The sequence below is a fragment of the Galeopterus variegatus genome, unplaced genomic scaffold, assembly GCF_000696425.1.
Source record: "Galeopterus variegatus unplaced genomic scaffold, G_variegatus-3.0.2 Scaffold3400, whole genome shotgun sequence".
NCBI lineage: Eukaryota > Metazoa > Chordata > Mammalia > Dermoptera > Cynocephalidae > Galeopterus > Galeopterus variegatus.
The window spans coordinates 50,609-61,927 of record NW_007729511.1 but is presented as its reverse complement, the minus strand read 5'-3'; the positions used below and the strand labels follow the sequence as shown (position 1 = coordinate 61,927).

The 11,319-nt window shown below is 36.7% G+C and overlaps 1 protein-coding gene across 1 annotated transcript; it reads left to right on the top strand.

Moving 5' to 3' along the window:
- Positions 1–6,793: 6,793 nt before the first annotated feature.
- LOC103600609 (olfactory receptor 2J3) lies at positions 6,794–10,063 on the top strand. Its single transcript, XM_008584896.1, has 2 exons — positions 6,794–6,799; positions 9,117–10,063. Exon 2 carries the CDS (start codon positions 9,131–9,133, stop codon positions 10,061–10,063), a length of 933 nt encoding a protein of 310 aa, XP_008583118.1. The 5' UTR covers positions 6,794–6,799; positions 9,117–9,130.
- Positions 10,064–11,319: the final 1,256 nt, after the last annotated feature.

Below are 11,319 nucleotides of genomic sequence, written 5' to 3'. Positions count from 1 at the left end.
GTTCTATTCTTAACTTTTTGAAGTACTTTCATACTGCTTTCAAATATTATCAGTTTTTAAGGTTGAAAGAATTATTGTATCTTTAATTTACTACACTGAGTGGTAGATAAAATATTGATAATCATTACTAGGAGATACTCTCAAGTAATGCAGCAGAGGTAGACTTCTCATCTCTCTCTACTTTTTCAAGGTAGTTACAAGGATATAGATAGCAAAAATAACCTCTAAGATTGTAATTTACAGATTATTAAGTAATGAGAATTCATAAACTAGAAGAAATTAGGTGAAGTAATATCAAAGAATTTAATATATGAAGCATATAAAATTAGGCTCTGAAGACAACTTGATTCATCCAATGGCCATCTTCATAAATTACCTGAACATGTCCTTCCCATCCAAGACTTGTGTATGTAGCAGAATTTTCACTAAATGATTGGGGCCACATAATGGGGTCACTTCACATATCACACAACTTCACAAAATGTGAAAACGTGGATTCCTCCTGCCTCCAGGGAGATCTTACCATCTGGAATACCTTATGTAACATTCCAGCTTCTTGCCGTCTAGATGGCTCTCTTTTATTCAGGTTTATCGAAGTAGAATATACATACAATAAAATCTTCCCCTTTTAAGTACACAGTCCATTGATTTTTAAAGTATTTTCTTTCACTCTACTTTTATTGGGCATTGAATATCAGATTTAATAACTTTTAGAAAAAGTGTACAATTATAATAGTAATCCCTTACATTTGAATAATCCCACACACCTTATAAAGCACATCAATGTATTTTGTTTCTTTAGGATTTTGGTCATAGAAACCCTTACATTATCTTGTCAAATTGATTGCTTTAACATTTTATAATGACCTTTTTTTGTCCCTTTTTACAGTTATTGATTTAAAGTCTGTTTTATCTGATATAAATATGGCTACTCCTGCTCACTGTTGATTTTCTTTTCCATGGAATATCTTTTATTGGCCCTTTGTTTTCAGTCTATGTTTGTCTTTAGCAGTTAGGTAGTCTCTTGTAGACAGCATATCTTTGGATCTTGTTTGTTCATTCATTTAGCCACTCTGTATCTTTTAATTGGAGGATCTAATCCATTTGCATTCAAGGTTATTACTGATATGTGAGAATTTATTCATGCCACTTTGTTGTTTTCTGGTTGTTTTGTAGATCCTTAGTTTCTTTCTTTTTCTCCTGTTAGTTACCTCTGTGGTTTAGTGGTATTCTGTGGTGCTAAGCTTTGTTTTCTTTCTTTTTCTCATTTGTGTATGTATTATAATTCAATTTTTCATGGTTATATTGGAGCTAATGTAAATATCCTTTTATTTATAATAAACTATTTTAAGCTGATAGCAACTCAACTTTAATCACATAAATATACTCTGTACTCAACCTCCCATCTCCCATAATTTATATTTTTGTTGCCTGAATTTATATTTGTAACTATTGTATGTTCCTTGACCATTACTGTAGCTATAGTTATTTTTTGATCATTTTGACTTTAAATCTTCATACTAGAGGACTGAAGGATTTACATACCACTCTTACCTTACCAGGTGTTTCTGAGTTTCAATTGCGAATTTACCTCTACAGGTGAGTTTTGTACTTTTTCATGTTTTTATGATAGCAGTTTTTGTCTTTTCATTTCAGTTGTAATACTCCCTTGAGCATTTCTTGTAAGGTGGATCTAGTAGTGATGAATTCCCTTACTTTGAACTTATCGGGAAGGTCTTTATTTCTCCCTCATTTCTGAAGGATAGCTTTTCTGAATAAAGTATTGTTGGCTGACAGTTTTTCTTTTCTTTCAGCACTATGAATATAAAATCCCATTTTCTCCTAGCCTGCAAGCTTTCTGTTGAAAAATCTGCTTACATTCTAAAGGGAATCACCCCTATGTGACTTGACACTTTTCTCTTGCAGATTTTAGAATTTTTACTTTGTCTTTTACTTTTGACAGTTTGATTATGATGTTCCTCACAGAGGATCTTTTTGGGTTGAGTCTAATTGAGGGCCTGTAAGCTTCCTGAATCTGAATGTCCACCTCTCTCCCAATATTCAAAAAGTTTACTTCTATTATTTCATCAAATAGGGTTTCTAGCCTTTCTATATCTCTTCTTACCCTGGGGCACCTATTACTCAAACATTTGTTTACTTGTGTTCCATAAGTCTTGTAGGCTTTCTTCATTCTTTTTCATTCTCATTTCTTTTCTTCTCTCTGATTGGACCATTTTAAAAGATCTGTCTTCAAGTTCAAGAAATTGATTCTTCTGCTTGATCTAGTCTGTTGTTGAAGTTATCGCTTGTAATTTTTATTTCATTCACTGAATTCTTCAGCTTTTTGATTCTTTTTTATGATATCTACCTCTTAGTAAAATTTCTCATTCAGATCATGAATTGTTTGTCTGTGTTCTCTTGTATTTCATTGAGTTTTCCTAAGATTGCTAATTGAAATTCCTTTACAGGAATTTTGTAAGTGTCCTTTACTTTGGCATCTGTACCTGAACAGTTATTGTGTTCCTTTGTCAGTATGATGTCTTCTTTCTTTCCTTCCTTCCTTCTTTCTTTCTTTCTTTCTTTCTTTCTTTCTTTCTTTCTTTCTTTCTTTCTTTCTTTCTTTCTTTCTTTCTTTCTTTCTTTCTTTCTTTCTTTCTTCTTTTCTTTCTTTCTTTCTTTTCATGTTTCCTGTCTCTACACTGGTATCCATGCATCTAATGGAGTAGTTGCTTTTCCAATTTAGTACATTACCTAGAAATGAGTTTTTCTTGTATGTGAATTCTAGGTTGTCCTTTGGATATTTTGCATTGGCTTTGGTTTGGGGTGGACTCAGTAGTCTCTGTGCAGTATTTTTGGTTGTAATCCTCTTCAGCAATGTCTGCAAATGCCTCAGTGGTGTAGGGCACAGGAATTTGTGTCATCTCTGGCTCTGTTTTTCTGGATCAGAGACTACAGGCTGGTTGTTGGGCCAGGCATGAGTGGGCAATGAGGGCCTTCTGGCTGTTTGGTGATATCTCTTAGGCACAGAGTCACTGCCTGACCAGCTCTCAGGCCAGGTGTGAGCATTTAGCTCTGATGTCTCTCCCAGGGGCTGGTGCACCACCTGACCAGATTTTGGGCTGGAAACAGGTGAGCCTGGGTGCAAGGTGGGGGGATGAAGTGGCTTTGCAAAGGCCTGTCAGAGGAGTGAAGGCCACTGACTGGGTAGAAGCTGGTGTGTGTGGGCACAGTAGGATCAGGTGGCTCTATGGAGGCCTGCCAGAGGAAGTGAAGCCACCACTTGATTCACTGTTTTGAGGCCGAGGCCTGTAAGGGTGCAGCAGGGCCCAGAAATTTTTTAGAAGTTAAAGACTTGTTGGAGGCAAACCCACTGCTTGGTCTGCTATCTGGCAAGAAGTAAGCATGCACTGATGCAATTGGGCCTGGCAGCTCTGCGCAGGCCTGCCAGGGTGCAGCAGGGCCCTACAACTCTGTGAAGGGCTACCAGATCAACTGTTGAGCATAGACCAAGACTGCAAGTGTGTATTCAGGGACAACAGCTCTGTAGAGGCCTGCCAGGGAGGGCAAAGCCACTGCTTGATTGCTATCAGTCCGGGAGCAGATGTTCACTGGTGCACAGGGCCCTTTGGCTCTGTGGAAGGCTGCTGGGGGAAGGCAGAGGTACCATCAGACTGGCTGTCAGCCTGGCATGGACTCCTCTGGGCTCAGCCGACCAACCGGTTGTGCATGGTAGATGTATGCAAATGTGGCAGACCAGCCACTTATAAGTGGGTTCTCCCTTGAGCAGGTCTGCCTGTTCTCCTGGAGGAGATGGGGTGCCACATGGATTCAGATGCTGAGATCTCAGTCTTTGTGTCTGACCTAGGCTCCAGGCAGCTGGGCTTGTGGCTCTGCCAGCTCTCATGTGAACATAGTAGAATGAATGTGGGATCTCTGGATGGAGGGATTCAGTTTCTACCAACACCCAGCACAGGATGCACTCAAGCGCAGGTTCTTCAAGATGGTACTGTGCTGCAGCCACTTAGGTTGGGAGGGTGATGGTTGCTCTACCTGAACTTCTACTATAAGGCTGTACAGCAGCACAAACTTCCAGCTATTTTTCAAACTGGGTTTGAGAGTCTGTGAAGACTGGGGGACTCTCTTATGGCAGGTACTGTTAGCATTTGTGGTGGCATTGGAAACAGCTGGAGCTTTCCAGCTTACCTTGTCTTCACCTGACTCTGAGCCAGTTTCTGCAGGGAGAGAACAAGGCAGAGGCAGGATGTCTTGCTCTGCTCTCGATGGTGCTATCTTGGTCTTCCATGCTCCAAAAGATTTTGTCACTCCCCTGGTGTTCTGCAGCATATTTCTTTAGTCATTTAGGTCAAAACATAGTTGTTTATTTGCTATTTTGGTCTCTTTTTGTGGAAGGGGATGAGCACTAGTCAACTGTAGTCTGCCATCTTGCTCTACCCTCCCCAAATACATTCCACATTAACTTTTATTTCCACAAATCTTTTGAAGTATCCACATATTAGCTAGAAACAATGTAACAATTTTTAAATGTTTATTAATTTAGTGAACTCATGATATGCTTTTTAAATGATCAATACACATTTTTATGTTCTGTTTTGTTTTTAATTGACACATAATAATTGTACATATTTATGGGGTAGAGTGTGATGTTTTCATACATGTATACATTGTGTAATCCATCACCTCGAGCACTTGCCATCACCTCAAGCACTTGCCATATTTTGTGGTAGGCATATTCAAAATACTCTCTTCTAGCTATTTTGAAATATATTTATGCCAAGTAGCTGATTAGTGTATGTAGACTAGCAATCACATCTAATTTCACTTGTTTATATATTTTGACAAAGTTTCTGACAAGACATATAGGAAATTATTGATAAAAATGTTTTGGAAATATTAAATAGGTTTGATAAAAGGTTTTTTGAGTTTTGGTAGTAGTCTTCTGAGTAATAGTTTGAAAGCTCTTCAAAGATTATTTCAGCACTTTTGCCAGGCTGTACTTGGTCTTGAATTTTAGAGATGTCAGGAAGACACAATTAAAGAACTCAAATTAATAAGGCAAAGATATATAGTTTGGTCTTTATGTTTTCTTCTCATTTCTTAAAGTGTTAGCCTTCCTTCTCCCCCAAAATTAGACTACCTGACAAATTATCCTCCAGATTTGACCCTTAGCATGGTTAAGAATTGTAAAAGAAATTCCACGTAACAAAAGACAGCCCTTTCCCTTCTCTGTAAGAAAAGCTCAAAGCATTTTTCTCAGTGATAGTTTAACTATTGACCCCCTACTATCTTAGTACGATAGTATGGCATCATGCTGAGGGCATTTCTGAGGAACTGTTCTAACCAGGACAACTCCTTGAAGAGCATTATTTCACACTTTGGGGTTTATGCTCCCAATGGCCCCAGTCAAGGGAAGCAAGTCACATTCGTCTTTTGTTTCCACAAAGGACCTATTTGCTCTAAAATGAGGGGTCCATCCCCTGATACAATGAATAATGAGTTTCTCCTGGCTAAGCAGAAGTATTTTTAGTTGACTCAGAGTGCTCTCTTCTGTAGCAATGATAATCATAATTACTTTCATACTGTGCTTTCCTAATATGATATAGTAGATTTTACTGTATGTTGTAGGCAGCCATGTACTTTGGTGATTTCAAGGAGATCAAACCCAGAGACCAGATCAGTCCACATGTGATAAGGGCATAGATTGTGAAGGCAATATACAGGGAAGGTGGAGAAACACAGGAAGGACAGAAGTAAAAGGAGTTGTTCGAGTACTGCCTAAGCACTAGGTAAGAGTATAAAAGAAGTAATATGATAAGAATCAGAAGCAATGGCCAGTGATACTGGGATTTGGAAAAGAGACAACTTTTTCCTCCCTACTGCCTGATTTCCCAGACTGGAGAGAATAATTTTTCCACAGCCCATAAAATAAACTTCTTATAATGCTTTTATTTCCTGCACTTTCAGTAAGAAGAATATAAAACCATAAAATTTCTACCTTTTCCCTACTTGCATCTGGTATTTTTACTGGTTTTTTTTTTTTTTTGTCCTTTCTAACCTCTCTCTACAGAATGCTGAAAGATGGGTCATGGAATAGATAAAGATATCCCACAGATGCCACTTTGTTTTAATTAATATAATGTTATTAAGGCAACTGTATAAGGAAGAGGAAAATTATATCTGTATCAGAGGAAGTAACTACAAAATTTGGGTCTGTAAATCTCATGGTGTATTTTTTTCATTCTGGGGAAATTTTTAAAAAACTCCTGGAAAATTTGCATCACCCCTAAAATAACAATGACCTCTAAGTAGTCTTCATGATTGACTATTTGACTATTGCTATTTTTTAACCGAGCCATAGCTTTAACATATTTCCTTTTTAAAAAATGTACTGAGTCATTATCCTGGATGATTTCTGAGTTGTATAATGTCTAGATTAGTGTAGCAACTGGTTAATGATTATTTACATTATCAATACCATTAAGAGTTATAAATCAGTCTGAATCAGTCTAACAGCCTTGGGGCCAAACCGAATGTTCTTAACTTTGCCTCTGAAACTCAGTCAGTTAGCTCCAGACATCTTTTTCAACAGTTGCATTTATAGAACACGAGCAATTAAACCTCCCCCCAAGAGAAGTAACCACAAGTGACATTCTTTCTTCTTGTGCCACAGCTGATCAGGACGTGTGGAAAAAGAATTGACCATTGAAAGAGAGGAAGTAGAAGGGATGTAGCAAAGTTGGAAGAGACAAAGAATTCAGAGAGAAAAATGTATACTTAAATGGTGGGTTGATATATCTTGTCACAATAACTATACAACAGAAGAAAGTATTATTCTTTCCTATAAACATTTGAAAACCCATAGGAGAAAAAGAATCACCTGAGAGTCATAACTATTTGTAAAATGTACTTTATTTTTTGACAAAAAAGTAACGTAAGATTCAGTAGGTACAATATATTAAATAACAAGCAGCCATTTAATGGTTTCATTAAATATTCAGAATTCTTCTTTAAATTGGAGAATAAAAAGTATGTAGAAATTATGACTTATGTTCAGAATTTAAATACTGTCTAAGTTATTGTCTGAGACAGGAATCATGTAGAAACTGACTTCCGGGCCTGTGCTTAGGATTCTTAGTTCTGTGACATCTACACTTTCAGCTCTAAGCCCTGTAATCGGGTTCTTCTCCATTTTCCTACCCCTCAGACCCTTCCTTCCATCTTTACTCTAAATTTTTTTCGCTGACTTCCGGGCCTGTGCTTAGGATTCTTAGTTCTGTGACATCTACACTTTCAGCTCTAAGCCCTGTAATCAGGTTCTTCTCCATTTTCCTACCCCTCAGACCCTTCCTTCCATCTTTACTCTAAATTTTTTTCTTCCTTTCTCTAAAACTTTCTCTTTTCAAATTCATTTATATTCACACATCCTTTAGAAGGCATTCTATCACTGTTCTCCCAGATTTTCAGGTTTGTTCATACCATGAACACACATAAGTTGATGTTCATGTGTCTGTGTGTCTTTTTGTTGGTATGTATTTATATTTTATCTTTCAGTTTAGGCATAAGCTTTGATCACAAGTAAACAAATCAGAAGATAAGGTTCTTTCTTTAGGCATATCTAATTGGAGCTAAATATTTTTCACCCTATGTAAACATTTTGAAATCATGACTAAATTTGATATTCTTCATCATATGTAAGATATTGGGATTGCAGTTACTATGCTGTCTAAAATCACATAAGTAAAAGTAGCCTGAAAATGCTAAAAAGAAAACTAAAGTTACTTATTTGTTAACAGAGATTATTTATTTCATGGAAATTATTTTACCAAGCTAGGTTAGGAATTCTTCTATTACCATTTACTTAGATGTCACTTGAGGATGAATGAGGAGAACTTGATTCTTAGAAGTTATTTTTTCTATAAGAAGGCAATATCCAGATGAACTATAAAATTTTTATTTTGCATTTCTTTTTGTAACTTTTTATTATGTTAAATTTTCAAACTTGCAGAAGAGTTGCAAAAAGAGGTACAAAGAACTACCATTTACCCTTTAACCAGATTTAAAGTTAGTTAACATTTTTCCCTTAAAATATTTGTTCTATCATCTGTCTGTCTATCTGTCTGTCTATCTATCTATCTATCTATCTACCTACCTACCTAGCCATCATTTATCATTTTCTGGACCATCTGGACATTCTGTGCTCCTTTACTTCAGAATACTTCAGTGTTTCTTATCTAAGAAAAAGAATGTATTTTATATAATTCCTGTACAGTTACCAAAACCAGCAAATTTAATGGGAGTGCAATACTATTATCTAATCCATAGCCTATATTTGAATTTCTCCAGTTGTTTCAATAATGTTGTTAATAGTCATTTTTTCAAATTCAGGATCACACTTTTAAATAACATGTCTCATTGGTCTCTTTTAATCTGGATCAGTTCTTCAACTTCTATTTGTTTTCATTGAACTTGATATATTTGAAGAGTATAGGCAAGCTATTTTGTCTCAATTTGAGTTTGTCTCATGTTTCTTCATTATGTGAATTAGGCTGTGTATTTTTGGCAGGAACATCATTAAAATGACATCATGTCCTGTTCAGAGCATTGTACTAGCAGGCACATGATGTTGGCTTGTCCCAACCTTGGTGATGTTAACACTGGTCATGTGGTTATGGTGGTGTCCACACGGTGTTTCTACTGTAAAGTTTACTACTTTTCACTTTGTAATTAACAAGTGATTTATGGGGAGATTATTTTAGACTATGTAAACATCCTGTTCCTCATCAAATTTCCATCCATTAGTTTTTGTAACCATTTATGCTTTTCTAACTCCATTGTCCTTTGTCTACGTATTAATTAGGCATCTCCTATAGGAAACAGCTTTGTCTTCTTCATTTCTTTATTCTTTCATTATTTATATCAGTTTGAACTTGAGGGTTCTTCTTCTGTTCAATTCATTACTAGCATAGTTTCTCTTAATGATAAAATTATCCTAGAATTGAACAGTGGTCGTCTCTTCAAACTGACTTTCTTTTCTTTTTCCTGGGTGGCTATGCTTCTTGAAGCACTTCCTTACTTTTTTGTTTACATTTTTTTCTCAGGTAACAGAAAATGGATGAAGATGGAAAACATCAATGCTAGTTCTAAGGGATACTTTATCCTACTAGGTTTTTCTAATTGGCCTCATCTAGAAGTGGTGCTCTTTGTGGTTATTTTGATATTCTACTTGATGACACTCATAGGTAACCTGTTCATCATCATCCTGTCATACCTGGACTCCCATCTCCACACTCCCATGTACTTTTTCCTCTCAAACCTGTCTTTTCTGGATCTCTGCTACACCACCAGCTCCATCCCTCAGTTGCTGGTCAACCTCTGGGGTCCGGAGAAGACCATCTCTTATGCTGGTTGCATGATTCAACTTTACTTTGCCCTTGCACTGGGAACCACAGAGTGTGTCTTACTGGTAGTGATGTCCTATGACCGTTATGCAGCTGTGTGTAGACCTTTGCATTACACTGTCCTCATGCACCCTCGCTTCTGCCGCCTGTTGGCTGTGGCTTCTTGGCTAAGTGGTTTTACCAACTCAGCACTTCATTCCTCCTTTACCTTCTTGGTACCCTTGTGTGGACATCACAGAGTGGATCACTTCTTCTGTGAAGTTCCAGCACTGCTGCAATTGTCATGTGTTGATACCCATGCTAATGAGCTGACCCTCTTGGTCACAAGTTCTGTTTTTGTTCTCATACCACTTATTCTCATTCTCACTTCTTATGGTGCCATTGCCCGGGCTGTACTGAGGATGCAATCAACCACTGGACTTCAGAAGGTCTTTGGGACATGTGGAGCCCATCTTATGGTTGTATCCCTGTTTTTCATTCCAGTCCTGTGCATATATCTCCAGCCACCATCAGGAAATTCTCAAGATCGAGGAAAGTTTATCGCCCTCTTTTATACTGTTGTCACACCTAGCCTCAACCCTCTAATCTACACCCTCAGAAATAAAGATGTAAGAGGGGCAGTAAAGAGACTGATGGGGCAAGATTGAGCCTGTATACTTGTGACATTAACAGTGTAATGGAGCATGTCTTCACCAATCGTTCACCCATCCATCCATTCATCAACCACTCTTTCATTCACTCACTCTCTCAGCATGTACTGAATATGTCCTCTTACAACATCACACAGTTCTTGATCCAGGGGTAAAACATGACCTTCCTAAATACCATTCACTCATGGAGGAAAAAAAAGCCATGTAAAATGAAGATTGAACATCAATGATAAACATTTTTGTGGCATAAATATAACGAGTCCAAGGTATCCTTTGCTTCATTGAATATAAGGCATCAGACTTGTTGCAAATATTGATAAAAGAGCAATTTATAATTCCTATGGAAAGATGGTATTTTCAATAAAAACATCTGAAAATTGTGTTTCTCAGTTTTTAAAAATATGTATTGAATCATATTGATTTTACATATTTGTGGGGGACAGAGTTATATTCAATACATGCATACAGTGTGTGATGATCAAATCAGGGTAATTAACATATTCATCATTTCCTTGTGATGTGGACATTTGGTATCTTCTCTTCTAGCCATTTGATAACATGCAGTACATAATTGTTAACTATAGATGCCTAGCTTGACTGTAAAATAGAAATTATCTTTCCTTTCTAGCTGTTTTGTGCCCATGAACCAGTCTCTCACTGTTGCCCCTTGTATGTCTTTAATCTTTTGTTTTTAGGTAGAATACTTTTGTCTTCTATCTTTAGTTTAGTTAAAGATATAGTGAATACCTTAATATTTTTCTCCAACACTGCTATTCTTTGTTGTATAGTAAATTCTGAGAGGGGTTTGGTCCATATTGTTTCATATCCCATTATCAATAGTAAGAAAACATGTTTTATGAATTGTAGCAAGAAAGGCTCTAGATTAAGGCAGCAGAAGTAAGCATCTCTCTCTCTCACTCTCTCTCTCTTTTGTAAAGCAGTGAGAAATGTATAGGTGGTAAAATAACTTGTAAAGTTGGGATATATAGATTGTAAAGCAACTGTCATCTCGGGCTAGGTATAATTTGGTGAAGTAAGAAGCACCTACATAACTTAAAAAGCTATAGAGAAATATTTGAGACAGGTAGAGAACTAGGCTCTGAAAATGACTTAAAGCCAATGGATTTTAAAAGAATTACTAGAAAATCTACTGGAAAAATACTGTGTTAAAAGCTGTTGTATGGGAAATTTTAGCTTATTTTTCTTTTTAAGCTTGATCTAATTTGAATATTTGTGGTTAATAAGTACATCAT